Source organism: Diceros bicornis, chromosome 8, assembly GCF_020826845.1.
Source record: "Diceros bicornis minor isolate mBicDic1 chromosome 8, mDicBic1.mat.cur, whole genome shotgun sequence".
NCBI classification, from domain to species: domain Eukaryota; kingdom Metazoa; phylum Chordata; class Mammalia; order Perissodactyla; family Rhinocerotidae; genus Diceros; species Diceros bicornis.
In genome coordinates, this window is record NC_080747.1 from 1,301,157 (window position 1) to 1,327,755 (window position 26,599).

Here is a 26,599-nt window from a genome sequence, read left to right on the forward strand (position 1 = left end):
CAAATGTAGTATTTCTACTTAAGATGCTTCTTTAAGGAAATGTCTAAAAAGTAGCAAGTTGTACGTTTTTTTAAAGTTCAACTTAAATTCCACTAGTCTTTGAATATTAGTAAGTAAAGGATTTTTGAAAAATACTGGTCATATTTAAATTTAGTGCTATTATACATTAAAATATAATTATGAAAAATACCAGTATAATAACCTCTAGATTAAATAAGGATTTTCCAGTATTTGATGTTATAGGAAGTGGTCCCCTGCAGTTTGCAAAATGCAGAGAGATTTGATCTGTAATACCTATGCCCTGGAAATCAACAGGATTACAGGAAAACCATCATGGGCTGGATTTGCACATTGAATGCCCTGGGTAGGTGCTCAGTGCTTTGGAGGGCGGCTTGTAGAGTGTTTTTCATGTAAGTTTCCCCCATCCCCATTCCAAGGTAACTTAAATGGGAAAAAAAGAAACCACACAAAGAGGACACAGGACCCTACAGAGGACGTTGAAGTTGAGGATGCACCCAGGAAAAGACTCAGGACCGACAAGCAGGGTCTTCGGAAGGTAATTGCGCCCGGGTTTGCCTGGCTGGAGGGACGTGTGCTACGTGACTCTAATGGCCGTGTTTCCCTAATGGATGCAGACAGGATGCAGGAGGCACTCCTCTCGGTTCTCCCCGGGTGGTGCTCAGTGGGTGTTGTTCTAGATGTAGTAGTGCTGGCTTTTCTCTGGAACCCCTTTGCGAAGGCCACTGAAGAGAGCCAGTTCTTAGCTGCCAGAGACTTGAACACAAACTTCTGATACGTGGCTGTCAAAGAAAAACATCCAAACACTTTGATTAATACTTGATGTTTAGATTCAACAAAATTGTATGCTAAAAAGGACTCTTGTCTCTAGGGCTCATTATTCAATGTGTAAATAATGAGTTGTCATGAAAGCATCAAAATCTATTAGAGATATAGGCTATACTTCAGTGAAAAGTTAAAAAAAATCCATTAAAGGCATTGAAAATAGATTTTATGCACTCATTCAATTTATTAGTAATTCACGTTATTGTTTACATAATGAGAATACTAAGAAGGCTGTGTAGGCCTGTTTATATAAAGGCAGTCCCAGAGCCTTAGAGTTCTAGCATATTCCAGCATGCATCAAGGGGCCGAGTTTGCCTGGTACCTGGAGGAGAGTGAAACTGACCAAGGTCCGTATATCCAAAGGAACAGTGGATTGTTCTGTCTAGCATGCGGCACTCACGCATATAGAGGATGTGAGCCCTTTCTAGTGTGTTTAATGATGATGCAATTCCACTTCTTTAAACCGTCTCAGACATCCAGTTAACTTCTTCATGAACTGAGAGTTTACACAGACTTTGTATCTTATGTTTGAGTTTATATTTATTTAATAGTTCTGACAGAGTAGTTGTACTCTGATTTATGATTTTGAGTAAAGCTTCATACTGTCTTTTACTGATCTGAATTAAGTAGTTGCTCTTTTTATTATTTTGAAGAATGGAAAATAAATCTCACATATCGCTAAAGTGTAAATATGTGGCCACCACATTATCTGTCTTATTTCTTCAAAGCCATATTTGCAGTTGAGGGGAGCAGGCCTGGCCCTGCCCCATTTTCCTGACCAACAAAGCATTCTTCTAGGGCACCTGTCAGGTGAAGTTGTTAGTGATCAAGTGTCTAGCAGTGAGCTAGGTAAAATTCACTTTGAGTCACTAATGTTTGCAGTTATCTGGAAGCACATCCTCAATATCTCCTCTGGCCTCCTACTATTAAAGCAATCCTTTACTGGTAATCATACTGACATTGGTTGCTTTGAAATATTTGTATAGACGATTTACCTAAAAAAAAATGTGTGGCCATAGACACTTGAAACATCAAAGTTCACATTAAGTGGCTGGGTAAAAATGTTTTATTAACAGCTCAGGAAATAGCACGTGATAAAAAGAGTAGTGGTATCTGCTCTGGTTTGGGTTTTATAAACCTGAGTAAGCCATATCGTGTATAATTCCTAATATGCCTTGAGCACTTTGATGTGCCAGGTATTATTCCAGGTGCTATGCATCTGTTACCTTGTCCACAGTCCTGTGATTGCCCCCGCTGGAATCCTGTTCCACCTGCCGTGTCCTGGGCAGGTGGGGGCATGGGGTTTGAGTGCCGGAACTTGGCCTCCTGGGGTGGCAGACTGAATGAGGTAGTACTGCCGCAGTGGTATTGAGAGAGATTATTTTCAACTACATTATTCAAATTCTGAGCACTAGACAAAATGTTCATGATCCCTTCTCTTTTTTTTTGCTATTTTTCTCAGTTGTGAAATGTGCTTTATTGATGGTCTTTGAGAGGTTTGCCTGGAGCTTGTCTCAGAATTGGAAATCCTTAGTATAGTGAGTTAGAATGGTGATGTTGGCATTGACTTAATGAGGCTCCACCTTAAGTTAACTGGGCAAGCTCTAGAGTAGAAGGATTAGTTTCCTCTAATTCACACTCCACTTGGAATTCAGAGGAAAGTTTGGGTAGCATATTGAATGTTACTCATTTGAGGTATTTCAGCACTGTGACTTGTTAAGTCAGGTTTGGCATGGCCCTGCTAGCCCTCCCTCCCAACAGATGTTAGAGCAGGGTCCAGAGTGGGCAGGGGAGAATGGGTTGCAATTGTGGAAGACAGGTAAGGTCAGGCAGCCGCTGATGACCTGTGTGGGACACATTTCCAAAGGAAGAAGTTTCTGTCGCATAACTTTTCAGTAACCTGTGTTAGTTCACATCAAGAGATTTTTTTTCCTTTTTCCTTCGTTCTCCTTTTTCTTTTTTTTTTAATAACAGAGAGAGACGATCACTGACAAAACGGCCCGAACAAGCTCTTGCAAGGCCATAGAGGCAGCCTCTTCGTTGAAGAGCCAGGCAGGTAATGTGGTCTGTGCTCCTTCCTTGTCAGCTCCTTCCAGGTGCCCTGGGCTGGGCTTGGGGGTGAACAGGAAAGCCTGGGCCTATCCTCACAGAGTCTCTCTCCGGTGGGGCTGAGAGTGTAACGAGGAGGCTGGGCTGGGATCCAGAGAGCCCTCAGAGGAATCGACAGTTACGCTAGAACCTAAAGGATCAGGTGGAAAGGAGGTGCTCATGCAATTAAAAAATAAACTGCTTAATTATGAGTTGTTTTGATGATTCAGCTAAATTTTATTAAAGATACTTTTCTACTGATTTCTACTTGGCTTTATTGTTTTCAGTTTAAAATTATACTAGAGGGCTGGCCCCATGGCTTAGTGGTTAAGTGAGTGCGCTCTGCTGTTGGCGGCCCAGGTTCGGATCCCGGGCGCACACCGACGCACTGCTTCTCCGGCCATGCTGAGGCCGCGTCCCACATACAGCAACTAGAAGGACGTGCAACTATGACATACAACTATCTGCTGGGGCTTTGGGGGAAAAAAAATAAATAAAGTTATTAAAAAAAAAAAATTATACTAGAGAAGTGATTTAAATCAGAAGTGTCCAGGTTTCTTACTTGATGGTGCCAGTTGTTGCTATAAATTCCACCACTTTTCAGTATCTGATTCTTTGTGTATATTAGCTAAAAGTAAAAGTAACGACTGGTTATTTCTGTTTCACATGTTGAAGGAACTAGCTTAAAATGTTTGTGAAAAATAACTGTCAAAACAGTGAAGAGGGGAGTCAGGCTACCTTTTACCTTTTCATTAATTACCTATTTGATGTATCTGTCTAGTAGTTTATTAAAGAAAGCTTACCATCTCCAACTCTTAATGAGAAAGGAAAAGTTCAGGGGAGAAAGAGTAAGTGAAGATTGCAAATGGCTCTGTTTTCCTTGAGGTGCTGTACTGGTTTTTAAAAATCAATTAAACAGACTTAAAAAAACAAGACATTTGTAAGCAATTTGAACACTGAGTGGATATTTGATGATATAAAGGGATTGTTACTTTTAAGTACGATAATAGTATTATGGTTATATTTAAAACCTTATGTTTTAGAGATATGTACTGAAATTTTTATGGGTGAAATGATAGGTTTGGGATTTGCTACAGAAGAGCCCGGCAGGGGGACAGGGAACCAGGTGTGGATGGAGCTGTGTTGGCCCTAGGTTCATGGTTTTGGGGGCCAGGCAGGGGGACATTGGAGTTCATTATACAGTTTGTCTGACTTTGTTTACATTCAGATTTTTCCACCACAAAGAGCTAAGCCCTTAGTATGACAAAGCTTCCCAGGAGATTCATCTTTAGAACTTCATTTGCTAGAGGAGTAATTTTAAAGCAGTGAAGAGATTGAGGGTTTAAGATTTCAAACTTTACTTTATAAACCAAAATTATTTTACAGCAACGAAACATCTGTCTGATGCATGCAAACCACTGAAGAAGCGAAATCGGGCTTCTGCAACAGCGTCTTCAACTCTTGCGTTTAGCAAAAGTTCATCTCCTTCTGCATCCTTAACTGAGAATGAGGTAAAATAATAATAATGATAATGATAACCATGGCATTCATATGAAGGCCACTTAGTTACCCACGTTGAAGTGTGAGTAAAAGTCAGACTTAACAAGCATAACATTGGTGTTCTCCACAAATGTAGGTGGGTTTTAGGTTCTCTAAACTATGTAAAAGTCATGAAGTGGAAAAGATCACTATTTTAGTCTATGTGAGGACTTCAAATATAAATACACACACATGCACACAGTGTATGTATAAGTGTACGTGGATATACTTTAGTATTGATGCATTTAATTGTTCTTGAAATCTGTCTTAAAAATGCTGTGTTCTATTTAGTCCTCACATTGTAATATTTCACATGAAACTAAGTCCTCTTTGGTCCTCATATGACACACTGTGTCATTTGATCTGACTCCGGTCATTGTGCACTCACCCTAGGTGGAATGAAGGGTGGCTATACCGGAATCCTGTGGCTTTTGGACCTAGGCTCACGGAGGAATCTCCTTATGTGTTCCATAGCTTTGGGTCCATGGCTTTGATCCTTTAAATTCTGGCATATTCTTAGATACTTGAGTGTTGAGGTGAGTCAGAACTACCATGGTAATATGACTCCTATTTTCTGGACTTGTAAAATATATGCTAGCAAAATAATAGCTATTTGAGGCTATTACCATCATTGTGTCAAGACATCTAGACTTCATCATCAAATCTAAAGTCTTGGCCATTACTAAAAACAAAACAAACAACAGCCTCAGAATGCAGGTAGGACACTTTTTTGTCCAGAGGGAATTTTGGATTCCCAACTTTAGTGACTGCCCAAGGAGCTTATTTTCAAGTTTTGATATCTAGTTTATTTTCTTCCCTGTGATTCTCTTGTTCTCATTGTCGACATAAGTCCTGTTTTTAGAATATTTATGAGGAGATGCTAACCTTGGGTTTTTTTTGCAACAGGGTAGTAAGGCAGGGAGTGGATAGACCCCTCACCCTGTTGGGTTGGCAGGTGGCACTTCTGACCTGGTCTCTGCCATGGTCCCTGGTGGGGACTGGGCATTCTCCTGCTCTTTCTCAGCCTCAGTTGCTTCCTCCTATTAGATAAGAGATGGGCCTTCCAGTGTGAGGTGTCTTCCCTCGCTGAAGCCCAGGGCCCTGGGCAGTCTGATGATGTGCGGAGAGCTCTGCAGCTCGCTGCTCAGAATCCAGAGTGATCGTGCAAATACAGAGCCCTCCTCTCTGTAGGGTTTTCTTCAGGGACTTGAGCCAGCTCAGTAGTGGTGAGGAGCTGCTCCCATGTGCGGGACTGGGGCTTTCTTATAGTTTGGTATGCAGAGGTAACTAAACATTTCTTACATTTGGGCACATCCAAGAAAATGCAGTAAGAATTCTTCACTGAACTTCTAGGAGCTTATTGAAACATGAAAAAGCAAATTCTATTACAAAATATTTTTCCTTTTTCTCTTGTCCAAGTTCAGATTAGTATCCTAAAAAATTAAATGAAAGGTAGTCTGCAATTCTAAAGAAAAAGAATACTAAAAACGTTTCAATTCCCTAGACCCTTTCACTTAAGTTGGCTTTTTTGTTTAAAAAAAATTTTAATGCGTTTTTCTTGCATTGTATTTTAGTCCACTTATTTGGTTGAGTTTTTACTTATACCGTTGTAAGATACAATTGAAAGAAAAACCCTGAGGCTGCCGAAATCTTGTCTGTTGTTCCTGATCCTAAGTCAGTGTATGTTAAAGGCTTGGATTAAGAGTAGCACCCACAGGGCAAGGTGGAGATGAAGACACACTGGGTAGACGTGCCTAAGAGCCTGACACTCACTTTGACCAGGGTGAGTTGAGTCTTCCTGGCCTAGACATTTGATCTGAACTTAGGAAGACTTAGATGAAGCATTTTATAATCATTAGACTTAATTGATTTTTAATTCTTTAGAACTTCAGAGGTGGATAGATTATTAAATACATTTATATTATATATTAAATACATTAAAATCATACACCTTCCTGCATTTTGAAGGTGATACATAGATCCCATAGTGTGCATCCTGTTCCTTTTAAAAAACATTACTAGGCCTTGTCCATTAGGCCACTTTTGTGTGGCTTATATAAATCTTCCATTAGAGTTCATTTTTTACAGAATTATACTGTTTATTAAAACCACTTTAGGTAAACAAAATGGCTTATCTATTATGTAGTAACTATGGAACTACAGTACGCGTTTACAATGTATACCATGCTGAGTGCCCTTCAGCATGTGAGGTAAAGTGTAGTGTTATAAAAATCATCCTGTAAACTGCTGAGTTTGGTTCTGATGGGAGTTAGGCAACCATGGGAGTTGCTCTTTGGGGGTTCAGACTGGCCTCTAATTCGACATGCCCTTTGCATGTTTGTATTGCCTTCTTTCATTACCCTTGATTGAAATAAGGAATTTTCACTGGGTTGGTATTTCAAAACATTTTAGATCATGTTGTTTAAATTCTTCTCAAAAAAAGTATATGTTATAAATAAAATTTATATTAGTATAATTATTACATAGTACTGCATCACCCTAATGAATAGAATAGATTAAAATTACACACTTGCATGACAGAGGCCTGTGAAGGAATTAATGTGATTTAAGTGTTTTGTAACTTCATTTCTTATTCCCTTAGTAGAGCAAATTCTTATTTTTTTCGCCTTCACTGGTAACAGCTTTTATGGGAGCCCACATCAGTCAAGTTGGATTTGAACTCAGCTGCCCTGTACTGCTCTTAAAATGATGTAATATTCCAAGATGTCTGCTGCAGGTGGTGTATCATCGTACACACTAAGTGACATTCCTATCACAATCATTTTATGGAAGATGTGTGATAATCTGTTTTTACTGGTATTAATAAACACATACAATGAAGAAAACAGATAACAAATTTTAAGACCAAGGTAAGATACCTAATCAAGGCCATTTAACCAATCACATTCATCTCATAATAGAAACACATTCATATTCTAGTGACCAATGTAGATTTCAAATTGAAAGGATGCCCTTCAGTCAGGGGCTGTCCTGGACCTTCGACAAGGACACCATACTGAAGGGGTTAGTCTTGTTAAAGGTCATATTTCTCCTCTAGTTCATAACTTACTGAATTTTTATTGAAAAATGTCAGCATCTGTACCTTCAAAAACAGAACAACAGCACATATTAAAAGGAGTCCTCGTTGACTATTCTCATTGCCAGTGGAATGTATTCAGTACTGTAGATATGAAACTAATCTGCAACATAAAACGCAGGAAGAGTTTTGATTCTGTTTTTTTACTAAACAGTTTTACTATGACACTAGATATAGTAAATTTGTAGGAAAAAATATAATTTACAGTATCATCGTGAACCATTTAACTCTACTCTTTTGATTCAATGACTGATATCTAGGGGATACCATAATCAGGTTATTTACACCAATGACTTCATCAGTTCTTTTGTAGAACATCAGCCATCATATTAAATGTCTCAATCTGGGTGACCACCTGGGGTCATGCCCCAGGGTGTCCGCATGTTTGCATGGTGAGGAAGAGGCCTCATGTGCTCTTCAGCTCATAAGAGGCAGAAGGAGTGCTATTCACGTTACCATGTTAATAGCACTTGGTTCATTCCCAGCAGACTCTTCAGATGTGTTTTACGTTTAATGAAAGTTTCTGACAAATACTTGTGTTCTAAACCATTAAGTAATGTAACGCATGTAAAACACTTAGGGTGCCTGGCGCCTTGCAAGGACTCAGTGGTTCGCTATTGTGACAATAATGGTTATAACAATAAAAATAATAAAATCACCATCATTCCATTTTTATCCAAAAATATAAATTTTGCTTTGGCATGAAAAGTAATCCTCTTGCCTGCATTATGCACTTGGGGATAAAATAAACCCAGGAGTGGCAAACACTGGGTTTGAGTGACACTTCAGGGTACTGGACTGTGGCTAAGGGCTATGGGGTGGCCCTGCTCAAATGTAATGGGATCTGTGGCCTCAAAGACAGTCTGAGTCATGCTGTTCCTAAAGGACATGAAAAAGCTCATGAGTAATTTAGGATTCTCGAAAAAACAAGTCACTAAATTAAAGACTGAAAAAAAGGGTATAAAAACGGCCCTAGTTCAAGAAATGGTCACCCAAATTAAAGACTCTGGCTTGAAAGGCCTTTGACAGGAATTGAGAGACTTCATTTGAAATTATAGCATGATGAATTTTGAATGGGTGGCCAGCCAGCTACCAATATGTGATAGGTGCATTAGAGGTCAGCCGAAGAATAGGTGCTTTCCTCTCTATGATGAAGGTGAGAACTGTCAAAAGGCCTGAATGGTATGTCCACAAGAGCAGCATAAAATTAGCATCAGCTGAGTACATAGGGGTTTCTAGGGGGACAAGGATGGGATTATGTGGTGTTTTTCAACTGAGGGAGGCATCGTCCTTCCAGGGATGTTGGGAAGGTTGACCAGGCGGGCAGAGGCGGGTGTACTTAGCATCCTGCAGTGAGAGGGATAGCCCCACATATGGCAGAATTGTCCCACTCCAAATGCCAGTAGTGGTCTTTTTGAGGGATGCTGGGGAGGAGTGGAGTTCCTGAAAGGGTCCACCCATGGCTTCCTGAAGGAGGTGAGTGGAGAGGGCTTCTGTTTTGAAAGAGCTTAGGGATGAGTAATAGTTTGTCTGCAAGAGTACAAAAATTCATTATGCTACTAATTTAACATGGAATTCCTTCATTTCCTAAAGAAGTCAAGATAACGCCGATACGTTCTAGTCTTAAGTCATTTGAGCTGCCCGTTGTTGAAATGAATTTTGCTTATGCTGTACATAGAATCATTGTAGTTATCCCACTGACTTGCTTCAAAACATTTTCCATATGCCACGTTTGTGCCTGGTGAGGGGAGGTAACTACGAGAAAGGAACTCTCTAGTATAAAACGTGAGGCATTCGCAAGAGGTAAAAACTTCTCTGAATATACAAAAGTTGACGGTGTAGCTATTCTAAAAATGAAAGTACTCCATTGTAAAAGATTAGCACCTGAAGTAAGTGCATGTGTTGGCAATAGAGGTCCTGCATTGTTTAAACTGCCCCACCTGCTATAGATAGACTTCTGTCTCCCTTGTGGCCTTTCTTCAGTTAATACTAAAGTTAAATGTCTGTTCTTCAGTTGTGATGAATTGAGGTGTAGTTACATCTCAGTACTCTCTTTAGTATACGTTATATCTGTATTTCCCAACTGAAAATAACCCCAGTATTTTTAAGAGGATGTTCCTAAAAACCAACAAGAAACCTAAGTGAAGTTTCAGGACAAGGAAGCAAAGTTTCATGAACGTAAGGCAAAGGGTGGCTCCATGCAACGTGTGAAGGAGTCCGTCCCACCTCCTGCAAGGAAAGATAGCCTGCTTCATAGACGATTTCTGTGGGGTCACCCCCAGCTTTAGATGTGCCTGGTTCTGTGGTTTTCATTGAAAGTTCATGGAGAAGCACAGGGAGGTTTAAAATGGAGTGGTCAGGGATTGGGGAGTGGGACAAGGGAGATGGCCATTTCAAGAGGTTTATGTAGTTGGGGATGTTAACAGCTGAATACACTAGAGGAAAGGATCGAGAAAACTGTCGAGACCTGAACTGTCAGCAACAAGTTCATTACTCCCATAGTCTCTTTGGCCCTGACCTGCTCGCCCAAGATTTGTGACCAAAGGTGTGTGAGAGTGGCCAGACTTGACGGCAAAGCAGAGCCAACGTTGCCCAATGGTGGGTGACTCTTAATACCTACTGAGAGTCTGTTTTTGAAATTTTCTGAAAAAGAAGAAAAGTAAGACTGTAAATTATCTAGTTCTCCAAACAAAAAAACGTGCCCATGTAAGGGTATAAAATTAAAGTGATAAAAAAATGCCCTTGAGAGTGTTCTCGGCCTGATGCGAGTAGACATTGGGCTCGCTGTGGCAGATGATGAGTTGTGATTTTGTTCATCATTTCAATAATAGTATAAGTGTTTTTAATAAAGGAAAGTTCTCCATTCATCTGATCCAGTCCACTAGAAAGAAGAGTGCTTGGCGAGTGATTCTTTGTTGACTTGCGTAAACACCGTGCATGGGCCTGAGGTGTGCAAGAAGACTGGTCTAAAGCTGAGGTTTCCCTCTACCAGGAGGGACTCCTGTCTGAAAGGGTAGATGAAAAATATGATCGCTGTACCTTTGGCAAGTTTACTTGATTTCTTGTTCTTTTGATTTCTAACTTAACATGCTTCTCAAACATATCTAGCCCCTCTAAATTATTAATTCATTTTTAAGGTTGTTCTGGTTAGGTAGACGTTTGTACATGGACTGGGTGAGAGCCCTTTTGACTTAGTGTGAAACTGTAGCATTTTATGCTTTTAAAATCAATAATGACTGTCAGTGACAATCAATTGTCCGTAGCAGGTAGAAAATTATGTGTATTGTATCCATCTTATTCCTTGTACCGTCTGGATGAGGGGGATGCTCCCTTTGGGGCATATTCACCTGCGGGGGCGTCCCTCCAACAGCCAACAGTGCTCACTGTCAGTTTAAGAACCCAACAGACCTCATCTTCTTAGATGCTTTTGTAACTACATAGTTACATGTTAGAGTCACATTTATAATTTTTCCTGGCCTCATGCAGTTGTTGGATTTTTGCATATAATTCTTTGGCATATATGTTGAAGCATGCTAACCATTCAGGCATGTTGTATCTTCAAGAAATGACTGGGGTGGGGGTGGGAGTGGCCTGGCACAGCAGGAGGGCGTTTGCTCAGCCGCAGGTGCTAACTGAAGCGACTGGAGCAGCGACTGTGGGAGTTTTGTTACTGTTTTCAAGTCTGCCACAGGCAGGGCAGAGCCTGTTACCTGCTGCTGGCCGGCCCAGGCCCGCCCCAGCCCATTCTCTACAGGATGGTCACTGCCGAGGACACAGTTTGGACAAAGTTGGGTTGATAGGACATTGTAGAAACTCATTTTAGCTGTGATGAGAACTGGCTTTGAATCTGGAGCAGCAGCCGCATGGCTCTCGCTGGCACCTTCTGGGGCTGTTGGACTACACAGAAGCTGCCAAGGTCAGAAGGTGGGTGTGAGCACAGTGATGCTGTGTGAACTGGAGATTTGTGTGTTCTCAACAATTCAGACCTAGCCCTAGGATTTAGGGGCGGCTAGGAAGGTTCTAGTCTTTGTCATCTAGAAGGGTCACTTTAATAAAAGTTATGATGAATTGTAGTATTTTAGGTGATGAATGACTAAAAATTATTTTAATTCTACTCTAATATTTCACTGTGATATTAACTTGGAAGACCTGTTTGAGATAAGTCTTTTGATTTTAAGCTCATTAAATCCAATGAGCACAGGATTCTTATCATTTGTAAATCCGAAATACCGTGTGAAAGTACTTCTAGTTAATCTATTTCTTCCTTTACAAAAGCGTAATAACTTAAACATGAAAATATGTTCGTATATAGAAATATTTATTGTTCAAGGTCTGTAATTGTATTTCAAAAATGATGTAGTATTCAACTTGTGAAGGGATTTGTTTTGTCAGAAAATTAAAAATTCACTATGTATAACACCATCTGAGGCGTAGGGAACTGCTTTCCAGTCACAGCAATGAGGACCTGCCTGGGATTTGCATAAGTCACCCTAAATGGCTACTTGGTTTCTAGAAGTTGGTTCAAATGTGTTCACTAGGTTACATTATGTTCATTAATATCATCTTGAAAAATCCCTGTAATATATGTGAAGGAGATTGCATTCCCTGCCCATAAAATAATGTATTTCTAAGGCAAACAGGCAATTTGATACTATGAATATTGAGTAGAGAGTAGAGAAAGTATTTTCAGACTCAAGAAAACTTTGACAAGTCAGGAACTAAGCTGCTTGGAAATCAGTGCTGCAAGTGTGGCTTTGGTGGATTCGGGAAGCAACGGGCAAATTCTTGACAGAGTCTGTGTCCATTCAGTTACTACATTTTTTCTTTTCCAAATGCATCCTATTGGATATGGAATAGACCGTAGATGTCGTAGACTGAGATTTGGGACTGTGTTGGGACCGTACAGGTGAATGTGTCACTTTCACAAACGGCATCTCCGAGTAAGTACCATCACCTGGTGCACATGGAGGTGGAGCCTGCAGCTGGAGTAAGGCGTGCTGGTGTGGCGCCCTGCCTACTTTGCCCTTCTTGCGGGTGGTTTGCCGAGCGGAGAGCCGTTGGATCCCCCCGACTGTGTGCTAGTTGTCTGTTCAGTGGCTGGGAAGGGGTTTGGTGGGATGAAAGTCGGAATCTCCTGCAATCTGTGTCATAGACTGTAATATTGTAAGGTCTGTATTCTGTATGTGTATCTTAGACCCTAATCAGGAAACGAGCCTCATGTGTGTCTTTAACATTTATATTTCCATTCAAAATATGTATTCAGTGTTTATTTCCTCAAAACAGACTTTGTTAATTTAGGAAATATCTCCAAGTGGAATAACTTTTTCTGTAAATCTTAAATAAAAGGTGCTGTTCCTTCCTTTGACCCAGGACTGGTCTGTGTTTTCTGTCTTTCTCTCCATGCATTTTTTTCCTTTTTTTTTTTTTAGCTTTAAAATTTGTTCCAGCCACATTGAAGGAAGAACATGGGTTGCTGGGCAGGACACCGGGCTCTCTCCCCTTGAGCCTGCGATGAAGGCTTTTTCTTTGGGCCTCAGTTCCTCCATCAGACGGTCAGCCTTGGGCAGCCATGTGGGCTACTCTTTGAGTGGGGCCAGGGCCGGGCAGTGTAGCTGCCCTTCCTGATGCCTGGGGCTCCCCCAGCGCCCACTGTAGTCTCCCCTGAGAGTGCTCAGCCCCCATCTGTGACCCCGTATCTGATGGACATGTTAAATTTGAGGTTTAAACTCGGAGCATGTTTTCAGGTTGCCTTCTTTCTGGATGTAAGTGTTCAAGTAGTAGGAGGTGAGCTGATAGGGAGGGGCTGTGGACCCCAGTGGCTCCATCCAGGCAGCCTCACGGTGACAAAACCTTATAAAGTGAGACCCCTGTAATTTGGTGTTCATTCATGCTATTTCCATCTTCCTGGAAAAGGTGAGGAAATCAGGTTTAAGAGGCCGCTTTCTCTTGAGGCTGCTGTTGTGGGATGTGTCAAACATAGGAGAGTAGTGAGGGCGGAACAATGGGCCCACACACCTGTCACCCCACCACAGACTCCAGTCAGAGCCAACAGATCCCTCAAGAAAAGTCAACGCTCTAACACCAATTTTAAGTGAGCAAAAAACCCCGTGTTTATTGGGTTTTTTCTTCTGCTTCCTGTAATTTCAGTGAGCTAAATCTGGAGAAGGTTCATTGATAAGGCTAAAAATCGGGTGGATTGCCTGGTGGGGTTTGTTTTTGTTTTTGTTTTTAAATGTGGCCCAATTTCAGTTTCTAGCTTTGTGTTCATTGGCAAACAGCAAGCCTATAACATAATTACTTGTGATTATTGAGGTATACAGGAAATGTAGTTTATACTTTAGCTCTGTTGAAAAATTCAACATTTATTTACCTAACATCAGATAAATACTAAATGTTTTTAGTATTTTTTTAAAAAACATCTGAATTTGATGTATAAGGAAGTTTTCTAAAGATTTATTGATTTCTATTTAAAGACTTATTATTGCTGGTCAAGTGAGGGGAAAATGCTGTGTACAATGATGAGGGAGAGGTTTTAGCCCAGTCTTAATGATCTCTGATGAATGAAGGTGAGGCTGATGAAATACAACCTGTGAGTCATTTCATTTGCTCACCGATTCCACATCTTTCTCCCAGGCCTTTTGCTTAGCCTCACGTGTTAACAGTCATCACATTTAACCTTGCCGTCTCCCACCTTACTCTGGTGGGGAAGATAGTCAATGGGAGGATGAGGAGAACAGGACAGTTAGTTACATCTGTGATGACAAGTCTGGAAAACGGTTGCCTGACGTTTGGGTGAGCACTCGTATATGCACATGCTGCTGACATCATCCAGTCTCTACCACAGCAGTAGTAAGACGAGCAAGATGAGGTGTGAAGGCTTACATTATGACACTGCACTTTGGTTCTTTAAAAAATTCATTTGGTATTAACATGTTTCTCTTACCTTAAAGTAGTTGGACCTTAACAGATCGAGTAAGAAAGGTCAAGATTCTTGGTCCCAAAGCCTGTCTTAGGTCACCTACTAAAGCAAATTAGGTTTTCATAAGTTACTTCATTTTTAAGGAATATTAAGAGAATGTTAAATCTTATGCCTCCATATATAGACTAAAAAAGTAGAATAAAGTCCATTTCTGAATTTCTACACAGCTTATTGACAAGTTGTATTATCACAAAAACCAGTTGATGTACGTTTCCGATAAATAACTGGCAGTACAGGGCGAGTGTTCAGAAGGCATGTGTGTATGTGTGTGAGTGATGAGTCCTGGCGGGGCTGTCTCTGAAGTCATGTGACCACCTGCTGCTCTCTGCGACTAGTGAACTGTCGTCCACCTCCTTCATCTCTAGGTATCAGACGGCCTGGGAGACGAGCCCTTGGAGTCTCCGTATGAAAGTGCAGACGAAACGCAGACTGAAGTGTCCGTCTCCTCTAAAAAGTCTGAAAGAGGAATAACTGCCAAGAAGGAGTATGTGTGTCAGGTGAGGGATACATGGGTCAAGGGAGGAGTATGTGTGTCAAGGGAGGGGTACATGTGTCAGGTGAGGGGAGGAGCGGTTTGATTCATCCCTTATAGCACCCACCTGGGTCCCAGTAGATGGGAGTGAGTCTTGTTGCATCTTCTCTTACCTCCAGACCCCCTCTGCCCTAACCCCATCATCAGTCACTGATATTTGTTTTGAGGGTGTTAGGCTGCCAGCTGTATCCTGGGGTTAAGTGCCCCAGTTAGCATCATCCATTCATGTGTAGGATATGTCTTATATATAAATTGTATATTACATACACACAGATGTGTGTATATACTTTTGAAGTGTATAAAAACGGTGTGTGGTTGGAAGAGGCCAGGCGCTACGAAGATGTTTCACTGCTGGCACGCATACCAGGCGGGCAGGCTGGGCCCACTGGGTCAGTGTCCTCTGCTGCAGTGACCTAGGGCAGGTCACTTAGCCTCTCTGTGCCCCGGCCCCTCTGTGAGATGGAGATGAACTCAGCTGCCAGAGGCTGAGGAAAGCCCCTCCATCAATACGTGAGAAATGCTGGTCAGCTTGGTACTTCTCAGCTGCATTGGTTTGAGTTTGATTTCTGATGAAAATGTGCATGAGTTTTCTTGATTTTCAAATCTGATTTTAAACTTCTTGAGTATGTCCTTTAGGTTTTTGATCCTGTTTGTTTCCTTTGCTGTTGCTGAGGGATCTCTTTCTGTATTTTGTCGCCTGGTTTTATTCTGATACCGGATGTGTTGTGGGTTCTGCTCAGGCCAGCGTCTCACATGCATGTGTAACTCTTCCTTTGAGTAGCACATGGGTACAGAGGGGCTGCGCTGGGTGTTGCTTCACTGCTGTCCCCTCTCCGCCCACAGCTGTGTGAGAAGACTGGCAGCCTTGTGCTCTGCGAAGGCCCCTGCTGCGGAGCTTTCCACCTCGCTTGCCTTGGGCTTTCCCGGAGACCAGAAGGGAGGTTCACCTGCAGCGAGTGTGCTTCAGGCAAGTTCTGTTGTAGCTTTTAAATCACGCGAGGGCTTGTTCCCAAGGGCACATAGTTCTGTGACGTCCCTTCCAGCCTTGGAGTCTCCCTCCTAGGCTCCCTTCACAAAGTGCTCTGGTCCACCAGATGCGTCCTGATGTTTTTATTTCCTTTGGAGACCTGACACCAGCAGAGAACGAGTCCCTGCCCCATCCCTTCACTGCCTGTCTCTGTGCTTAACCTCCCACAGGTGCTTGCAGCCCTGCCCTGGCAGATGTGTCCACTCCTTGTTGGCTTCCACAGTTTGCTCTCTGATTTCAATTTTATGTGCTCCCCTTGGTACCTTCCGTCAGGTGTTCAGTGTTACCACTTTAATGAAGGAGTGTCATTCAGAATTTAGTTTCGCATAAGAGGATGGCAGAGTGTGGGATCGTAGGCCGCAGGTTCTGCCATGCCCCTTCCCGTAGGCGATGTGAGCCTTGCTCTGTCTGTGGGGTGGCCATCGTGGGGTGCCCTGGCACCAGAGGGTCTGGCATTACTAGTACAGGTAACCTAGTCAGTCACAGAACCCCAAAGTTCACAGAAATGTGGAGTCTTTACAGAGATGCAGTGTGAATCTGAGCTTCAGTGTCAGCAGAAAGAACGGCTCCGTGCTTGTCCCTGAGTGATTATTGCTTTTGTTCTGCCACATCGGGTTTCACCAGACCAGTCTGGGGGGTGATGGGAAGACAGGCTGCACAGCTGTGGTCACTGTCCAACTCCTGTCCACTGGCCGGACCTGAGGGTCTCCTGACTCTCCTCGGGACATGTCTTGGGTCAGGAAGACACCTGGAGTTTTCTGGGGAATTCCCCTGAGGCAAGCCCATTCCACACACCACCACCTCACTTCTGGGGGCACCTGTGTACCTATCATTGTAAGTGATTCTTCATTGGTTAGATGGTTAACTGGTCTCAAGAGAGAGAGTAAAAGCCTTTCTTCATAGGAGTCCATTCCTTCAAGCTTTGTAAGTTAATTTGAGTGGGCATCCCCACTTAGGCTGCCTAGTCAGACTTTCCCATCTTCCAGGTAAAGCAGGAGCTCACATCGCAACCAGGTAACCCTTGATGGCTAGATTTTTTTCTGAAGTTTGCTTGGACTAGTCAGCAAGTTTGGAAATAGAGCCAGATGCTTTAGCAACGTGGGCTGCCTCCCACAAAGAGGTGCTTGATCCCAGTGGCCTAGGAACTACAATTTACTTCTTGTTCTTTGCATTTCTCTGCATCTTTCACTGTTAGGGATTCACTCGTGTTTCGTGTGTAAGGAGAACAAGACAGATGTTAAGCGCTGTGTGGTATCTCAGTGTGGAAAATTTTACCATGAAGCTTGTGTGAAAAAATACCCTCTGACTGTGTTTGAAAGTCGAGGCTTTCGCTGCCCTCTCCACAGCTGTGTGAGCTGCCATGCTTCGAACCCTTCAAACCCAAGACCGTCAAAAGGTACTGACATGCCTTTAGAGCTTCAGGTCATGTAGGTGCATGGAAGGCGGGCATGGGGCCTGTTGGGCTTGTCACCAGTTTTTATTTGGAGTAACAGTTGTTTTTCTGTTACTGACTCGACACAGGTTGGGTTAGGGTTTTTCTTGACGAAGGACCTGCCCCCCGTTCTCCCTTCTTCCTGCCCTAAATGTTATTTTAAAGATTATTAATTTTAGGAGGGAGGACCTTTGAACCATTTTGATAGACTCTATTTGTTCTGGTTTTAATGGTCCTTCATATATGAGAAAAATATTTTAAAATCAAATCATATCTACATTATTTCATGTTAGGTGTGTGGGATTGAGGATGGCAGGTTATCTCTACTGCTTGACACAAGTGGTTCTCAACTAGGGGCGAGTTTGCCCTCCAGGGGACATTTGGCCATGTCTCGGGATATTTTGGGGGTATCTACTGGCATCTAGTGGGTAGAGGCCAGGGATGCTGCTAAACATCCTCCAGTGCATAGGGTGGTCCCCCATCCTCATGCCGCAGTGTCCATGCTGAGCAGCCCTAGTTGACCTTATTTAAGAACGTGGCATTTTAAATGCTTGACCGTTTTCTCAGATGTTGTTTTGAAGCAGCTTTGCCTTGAGGAAACATGTTTTCATGATGTCTATTAAATATTCTTAGCTTCCCCACGCTAGTTCTTTTCTTTGTCAAATACATCAAGTTTATATCAGTATTAGCTTTCTAAAATTCATGGAGACGTGGTTGTTTCTAGTTGCACTGTTCACCGTGTTGGTGTCTCCAGCATGTGTCTCTCTGCCTTCAGGTAAAATGATGCGCTGTGTCCGCTGCCCTGTTGCCTATCATGGAGGGGACGCTTGTCTGGCAGCCGGCTGCTCGGTGATTGCTTCCAACAGCATAATCTGCACGGGCCACTTCACTGCTCGGAAGGGGAAAAGGCATCACGCCCACGTCAATGTGAGCTGGTGCTTTGTGTGCTCCAAAGGTGAGGGCTGGGACCAGCAAGTCTGTGAGCAGACTGTCGCTGCCTGGTGTTCGAAATTGTCATTCCATTGGATTGTTTGAATGGTTAGAGAGTGCTGCTTCTCATGGCTTCTTCACACACACAGCTCTTCTGGACAGTCCCAGGAGCCACATATGGGGGCGAGCTTCCTTGCTTATCCAGCCGTGTGTATTGACATTCATAATCTTTCCCGTGTTTTCCCATGTAGTAGTAGTATACCATGATATTTCCAAATTAACTGTCATAATTTCAGACTTATGGGAAATTATTCATGATGAAAATATAAAATTTGCTTTTGTGTTTACATACAGATTACTGTATTTAAACTAATGGCTAAGACTTAGATGTGTAATATCTGTAGAATGTGAAGAGAAAAATCTGGGCCGAACCTATGAGACAAGGCTAAGCTGGCCCACCCTCCTTTGCAGGGGGAAGCCTTCTGTGCTGCGAGTCCTGCCCAGCAGCCTTCCACCCCGACTGCCTGAACATCGAGATGCCCGATGGCAGCTGGTTCTGCAATGACTGCAGGGCCGGCAAGAAGCTCCACTTCCAAGATATTATTTGGGTTAAACTTGGGAACTACAGGTGTGAGAAATAGAATCCTCTGCTTTTATGTCTTTCCTTGTTCAAATGTGTTCTTTTTATTTTACAGTGCTTAAAGTGTTGAAATTATTGTCACTCTCTCTGAAGAGTCTGTGAATCCTGTTTTTAATATTTATAATAGATGGTGGCCGGCAGAAGTTTGCCATCCCAAAAATGTTCCCCCAAATATTCAGAAAATGAAGCACGAGATTGGAGAATTCCCTGTGTTTTTCTTTGGGTCTAAAGATTATTACTGGACGCATCAGGCGCGAGTGTTCCCGTACATGGAGGGGGACCGGGGCAGCCGCTACCAGGGGGTCAGAGGGATCGGAAGAGTCTTCAAAAACGGTATGGAGATTTCCAGGGAATGAATCAGTGATCTCGGGTGCCTTTTCCTAATCCTGATTTCTGCTTTTTGAAAGTTTGATTTCTGTAGAAAACACTGGACTAAGCATTCTAGCTGTACTTTAAATTAGAAAAAAGTGGGTTTGCAAACTGATTTGTTGAGGCACAGGATAAGATATACTGTTTAAGAACTTTTATAACATTGGTTTTTATAACATTGGTTTGTGATTAATTTCACTAAAATGCATTAAAGCTATTTTTGAGAAATTATTTTAGTACTAATTTACAGGAATTTCTTATAACTTGCCTTTATGTAAGATGGAAATGTGGAGGAACTTTCCTGCTGTCTAGACCTTGTGCACTGGCTCACAGTGGCTCACTACCCATTAGCAGACACCGGGCATCAGGTACCTCACAAGGTGCCAGGTGTGGGCAGGTAGACAGGATGCCCTGCCCCCGAATCCACAGCTGGGGTGGGAGACAGAGAGGAACAACCGTGCGGTGTCGTTCAGGTGATGAGATGGGATGGGAATTCAGCCACTTGACTGGAGGAAGTGGTATTTACACTGGGCTGAGAGTGAGTGAGGACCACAGGGAAAACTCGCAGTGTGTGCACATACATGCCTAGTTCAGCGAGAGCAAGAACGTGTCATGACTGATGGCGCCCAGGAGGCTCGATGAGCTGTAAAGAGCTCACAGGCTGCACTGAGCAGTAGAGCCTTCTCCTCTCCTCTGGATCCTCAGCACACGGTAGGCATTCAGAGGTCTGAATGAGAATGGATAGATATCAAAAGATTTTCAAAAATTGTATTAAAAGATGTTGAAATTGAGAGGTAGCTGAATGTGTTCTGTGTTAGAGTCAGCTGGTAAGTGGTAAAGTCAAGATATCACCGTCTCCTGACTCTTCATGCAGGAGTCCTATGGAACTAGACCCAGTAAGTGACCTGACTGGTGACTACCCGACACAAGGCAGGCCCCTCACACACCCAGGGTTGACGTGGGGCTGTCTTCCCTGGGCAAATCTCAGTAGCTTAGGTTTCCTCTGTTCTTGCTTCAGCCTGTTGCTCACTCCTCAGAGCTGTTTTCTCTTTGAGAGGAACAATATTGCATTTTTGTTTTCTATCTTCCAACAGTGAGTCCTGAGTATTGATACCTGGTATTTTGTCATTAGATCACAGAAGAGGGTGGGGAGCTATAGCAATCTTCCGCCCAACAGAAACCTGCCCCTGGGAGTCCTTCCTTGTAGTGAGGTGGCACAAAGCACTCAGGGCCTGCCTTGTGTCGGGGTTCTTTAGCCAGTGGCATCCTCCGAGCATTCTTCTGCTTAAAACATTTTGTAGCATTTAAAAACACCTGCCCTATTACATTTTTCCATAACCTCTAGTTTTATGGAAACTAGAAACTACACTTAGCAGTGAAATGAAAGTTTAGAATAAACTGTTAAAATACAGAGCTTAAAGGGTAGGTGTATTTATGTACTGAAATCTTTTACTCATATGTCATTGACTTTTTAGCGCTACAAGAAGCTGAAGCTCGTTTTCGTGAAATCAAACTTCAGAGGGAAGCCAGAGAGACACAGGAGAATGAGCGCAAGCCCCCGCCGTACAAGCACATCAAGGTGATGTCAGAGCAGCAGGGTCTGGGAGGCCGCTCAGATGGCCATGTCTGTGCGTGTGCAGATTGTGTAATCACTGAGGGGACTGTGAGTGGTTCTCAGGCATGCAGATTCTTCATCCCCAGGCTGCAGCCGGTGAGAGGGTCGTCGTGAGCAAGGCTCTGTAGCCCCAGTGTGGACAGCTGCACCAGAAGTCCTCGGCAGACAGCAGATGCTGTTGCCACCAAGCGTGTGTCCTTTTACACAAGGGTGACTGGGTGCAGGGCAGGTGGTTTCTGCATGGGAGGTCTCAGTTTTGTCTTAGAGTATGAGGCTCAGCCTGATAGCCAGCATGGGGCTGGAATGACAGGGGGTGTAGGCTGCCTTGAGCAGGAGGGGCTGAGGGATGAGCTGATCTCCTGGACCATGCTGTCACCAAGCGCTGGAGACAAGGTCCGATGAGAGGTGGTCAGCCTGGGCCAGTGCTCAGCTGAAGCGTGGCTTGTTTGGCTGGAGCCCCTGAGACAACACCTCAGAGGGTGTGGAGAGCAAGGAAGGCCTGGAGGTGTTCCTGAATATAGCCCCTGTGTTTACTCCATTGAGCCCAGGAGCCCCAGCAGGAAGCCCGTGTCCACACGTCTCCACAGTGTGGGAGGAAGTGTAGACAGGGCACAGCTCTGAGCGAGAGCAGTGCCTCCTCACAGCTGTCTGCACTCGGTGAACCGGTGCCACCTGTATCCCATTGCCCAGGGCCTGGCAGCCTCCCAACACACGTGTGCTGGCTGTCTGCTAGCTGTCAAGGGCTCCGTCTTGCTCCTAAAATCTGGGCTGTAAACAATATCTTTGTGTGTAAAGGAAGCATTCTCTGTACTAATCTGTATTTAGAATTCTCTTTGGGATAAGTTCCCAGAATTGGAATACTGGGTCAAAGAGTGTGAAACTTTTAGATTGTTGAGGCGTATTTCCAGATTGTTCTCCAAAGTGTTGCATAGTTTGTCGCACCCCAGCAATGAAAAGGGCATCTTTCACCACATTTTCCCTAGAATTATTCTTTTCTGCTTCAGTCTCTTTTCAATTCCCTCTACTGCTTCATTGTTTGGCTGCTCTTGTTCCACTGTTAATAAACCGTGTGTTCACAAGGGCAGAGACTGTGCCCTAGTGCTCACCACCACCTCCCTGGGTGCTTCTGGGGGTGCTCGGTAAGCAGGGGTCCAACCAGTGCCTGGGGTGCTGAGAAGAGAGCAGGTCTCGTCAGGCCTTTACCAGGCGCCCTGCGTCATGCTGAGCAGTCGCATGTGTCTCTCTCTTACTATGACAACAGCCTGGCTGGATAAATGTCAGCTCTCTTTCATAAACGAGGAACACGAATGCTAAATTAAAAGAACGGGGTGTTGGGATGGGGGGCTGCACTCCAGCCCACCTTCTAAAGCTCCCAGGTCAGAGATTGGCCTGTCTGCCACCTGTGCTATGAGGAGCTTCAGCTGAGATCTGGGCAAGAGGCCGTTGTGATGAGTGTATAGGCTGCAGGACCTCCCTGCATGTCCCTGCTGGGTTCTGAAGCTTCAAGACCACCAGGAGGCTAGGTAGGGCGTGGCAGGAGTGATGTGCAGGGGAATCAGGAAGCTCTCTGTTTGATGTGTGGGCTAAGGCAGCTTACTTTTCCCCTGTAGGTGAATAAGCCTTATGGGAAAGTCCAGATCTATACAGCTGATATTTCCGAAATCCCGAAGTGCAACTGTAAGCCCACAGATGAGAATCCCTGTGGCTTTGATTCGGAGTGTTTGAACAGGATGCTGATGTTTGAGTGCCACCCGCAGGTGTGTCCTGCAGGAGAGTACTGCCAGAACCAGTGTTTCACCAAGCGCCAGTACCCTGAAACCAAGATCATCAAGACAGACGGCAAAGGATGGGGCCTGGTCGCCAAGAGGGACATTAGAAAGGTGTGTGCCATGCCCCCTTCTCCTCTACTTTTAAGAAATGATGGTTCAGCTGGTTACTTAGACTTAGATGTTTTGTGCTTTTGTACTCATGTAAGAATGATATTTAAAAATTTTTTTTGAGTTATTACAATTGAATATTGTAAAATGTTACATGAAAGATATCTATCAAAGTAAAATTCATCAATTCCCTTAAAACATGCCTTAGTCAGAATTTTGGTGGTTGCTTTTATGAAGTGAAAGATCTGTGAAGTAACCACTTTCCTTAGAGGATCAGCCAGGATGCTCAGGAGGGGTCAGCGAGCAGATGTGAAGAGACAGCTCTTTTGTTAGGGGCAGACCTGGGACAGTGCAGGACGAAGTCATTGGTAAATGCCAGAGACCATGCACAGCCTGTCTCCATTCTCAGACTGAATTACCATGCGCATCCAGTATGTAAAGAGACAAATGGAATTGCTTATCTTGTTGCAGCCCTGCCGTGCTTGGGCATGGCCTAGGGGCGGGCGGCCTCAGACCCTAGGTCTGTTCTAGGGCTGATCCCCAGCAGCAGCGAAAAAGCCTGCTTTGAAACATGCAAAACCTCTGCAGCTTCATTCCTCCGCCTGCCTTGATTGCTGATTCATGCAGATTCTTGCGGTGTAGCCTGTCAAATTCTTTCTAATCCTTTTCTCTACTAGGGAAATAGACCTGTAAGGGGAGTGATGTGGGAGCTTGGAGGGTGTCATTCTAGTGGCCCCATAGACAAGATATTGTAGGAAGCAAGGGTTAGAATGTTGTTACTTAGAAGACTATTTGGATAAGTTCTTCACTGACAACCTTCATAAAATATGTAGAAAGTCATTTGAATTTACTTTACCATATAGAGACTTTGCAAGACCTTGCCCCTCATGGTATTACGATGTGCATGGTGCCCTGCTCTGGTTGCTCCTGGTGTGGGCTCTCGAGCTCTGGTACTGAGAATTGGCCAGTCTGTTCTTTATTGTCATAACATTCTTCTGATTTCCAGGGAGAATTTGTCAATGAGTATGTTGGTGAGCTGATTGACGAAGAGGAGTGTATGGCAAGAATCAAGTACGCACATGAGAACGACATCACTCACTTTTACATGCTCACTATAGACAAGGTAATGCTAAATATCTTCATTGCTAATTTTTGCAGTGTCCTGAACATGGTACCCTGATGGTTCACCTGTAGCATGGGGCCTTGGATTGCGGTGATATTGTCATTTCATCTATGGGTTGCTTTGTGTCAAACATCTGCATGTTTTCTTCTGAAGTGCACAGTGTCTTCTGGCAGTTGTCTGAAGGCCAGAGCTGATAGCCTCTCACTGTGAGAGCATCCTGGGAGCTTCGTGGGTCCCATTGATGCATGAAGGATGTACTAAACAGTCTTACTAAGAGTCAAGGAAAAGAAGAGAAAAGCACAAATTAGGAGAGTTACACATCTTTTCAGTTACATAGTGGAGTCTTTTTGGTTGTTCATTGCTTGTCTGAAGCCCAGATTTGTAGACAGTTTGGAACATAAGTCTGCTAGAGGGGATCATTGTTCTCAGAAGAAGGATAGGTAAGACAGTTTGTTTACGACTTGGGATGGGTAAAAGAAGGTGTATCTGGGACACTGTCAGGTCTGTGACTGACGCCTGACAATAACAGGCCCTTTCTGGGGGGGTTCCCTAGTGACCACAAGCACCCCAGGAGGTAGCAAGTTTACATTTCCCTTTGCCGTCCCCTTCCGTTTTTTGGGGGGGTGGTGAGGGAGGTTGTTTTATTATAAATTGAAACCCTAGCTCTGTGCCTTACTATGTTTTGGAGTTTAAACTACTTGTGTGTTGTAAAAAATGCCAAGTTGATCATTTAACACACAAATTGGTTCCTGAAATGGTAATTCACCTAGGGCGCACCTGGCTGAAACAAAGAAAGCCCATGACACATGAGAGACACTTAAAACATGTATTTCCTATAAAAACAAAACAAAAATAAAAGAATAAGCTCTACCTAAATGTTTACAGAGCACAATAGAACAAGATCTCCATAAGCAGACCCTTCACATAGAAGGCTTAGCTTTTGGTGAGAACTTGAGATAAGAAGACTGAGTCTAAAAGAAAATATTAAGTAAGTGTGTTAGAAATGGTTAAAACCGTAAAAGGAGATTTAGAGATCACAAGAAAAGAACAAGACATTGAGGGGTAAATCAGGCAGATTTGAACAAACAATTAAAACTGAGAGTTAAGATATAGTCATTGAAATTAACCCAGTAGATGGGTTAAGAAATATCAGACAGCTAAGAGAAAATTGCTGAAGTAGAAGACTGCATCAAAGAAATTATCTAAATTGCAGCACAGAAAGATAAAAAGATGAAAACTCTGTAAAAGAGGTTAAGAGACATGGAAGATAGAAATGTTTAATAGATGTTCCAGAAGGAAAAACAGGAGAACTGGGGAAGAGGTAATGTAAGAAAAGAATTTTCTCTAATCTTTGTGATATGTGTCATCTAACTGATAAAACTAAGTTTTGCGCAGGATAAATAAAAATAAATCTATACCTAGATGTGTTCTTAAAAAAAAAACAAAAACTTTAGGATACCAAAGACTACGAAGATTAAAAGCAATGGAGAGAGAGAGATAAGAGTACATTCCAGGGAACAGCAATTAGATGGTCAGACTTCTCAAAGTGTGGTAGAAGCCAGAAGACGCTTCTGTTTCCTTAGGGAAGATAACCCTTGACCTTGCATTCAGTGCTAGCACTTCAGATAAAGAGTGAGAGAGCTGACCATCACCATAATTTGGCTGAAGGAAATAATAAAAGGTACTTCAGGAAGATGAAAAGTGAACTTCAGAAGTTAAGTGTGAGGTGTAAAAAGGAGTGGTGAACAAACAGGTTCACAGACATGTGGGTCTGTGTAAATGTTTGGTTGTGTAACATAATGAATGATGAGTGGCGGGAGGAGAGAGTATGGCAGTAAGGGGGCATTAAATGCTGACCATCACAGAGGGTATCAGAAGTGGTGGGGTGAAGCCAGCGTGAGCTGCTTGTTTTGTGTGGATGGAGGGGAGAGAGTGTATTAACTTTATATTTTGTCAAGTATACATGTTAAAACTACACAGGAAATTCCTAAATGAGTAGAAATGGAAGTTGTAACTTCCCCATCATTAAAGAGTGAAAAAAGGCACAGCAACTAGAAGGATGTGCAACTATGACATACCACTATCTACTGGGGCTTTGGGGACAAAAAAGGAGGAGGATTGGCAATAGATGTTAGCTCAGAGCCGGTCTTCCTCAGCAACAACAACAAAAAAAGGATTAGTATGGATGTTAGCTCAGGGCTGATCTTCCTCACAAAAAAAAAAAAGTAAAAAAAGGCAAAGAAGAGTAAGTCAATCCAGTAGAAAGTGAGGTAGGAGGGAGGAAAAAAGAACAAGAGATTGTAATTAAAAAGCACAAGATGAGATATAAAAAATACAAATCTGTCAATAATCAGAATAAATGTAAGTGGCTTAATTTATAAGACTAAGATTCAGATTGGCTAAAATATAGGAATTCAACTTGAAGCTCTGTGACTTATGTAATAAAAATGAACAAGAAAGGTTGTAAGAAAGAGTATTAAGAAATAAAACAGTTAGTAAATCCTAATC

General features: G+C 43.0%; 1 protein-coding gene across 10 annotated transcripts in view; it reads left to right on the forward strand.

Moving 5' to 3' along the window:
* Positions 1-26,599, forward strand: part of NSD2 (nuclear receptor binding SET domain protein 2) — a 97,127-nt gene that overhangs the window by 53,584 nt on the left and 16,944 nt on the right. For 8 of the 10 annotated variants that reach the window (XM_058546546.1, XM_058546545.1, XM_058546551.1 and 5 more), the window contains 12 exons: positions 438-556; positions 2,818-2,899; positions 4,318-4,442; positions 14,912-15,043; positions 15,922-16,045; positions 17,301-17,501; positions 18,313-18,492; positions 18,939-19,095; positions 19,235-19,440; positions 20,952-21,055; positions 22,702-22,971; positions 23,975-24,091. In XM_058546546.1, the coding sequence (XP_058402529.1) occupies positions 438-556; positions 2,818-2,899; positions 4,318-4,442; positions 14,912-15,043; positions 15,922-16,045; positions 17,301-17,501; positions 18,313-18,492; positions 18,939-19,095; positions 19,235-19,440; positions 20,952-21,055; positions 22,702-22,971; positions 23,975-24,091 (1,817 nt within the window). Of the gene's footprint in view, positions 1-437; positions 557-2,817; positions 2,900-4,317; positions 4,443-7,112; positions 12,933-14,911; positions 15,044-15,921; positions 16,046-17,300; positions 17,502-18,312; positions 18,493-18,938; positions 19,096-19,234; positions 19,441-20,951; positions 21,056-22,701; positions 22,972-23,974; positions 24,092-26,599 lie in introns of those variants that run through there. The other 2 variants (XM_058546554.1, XM_058546555.1) reach the window with 2 other exon arrangements.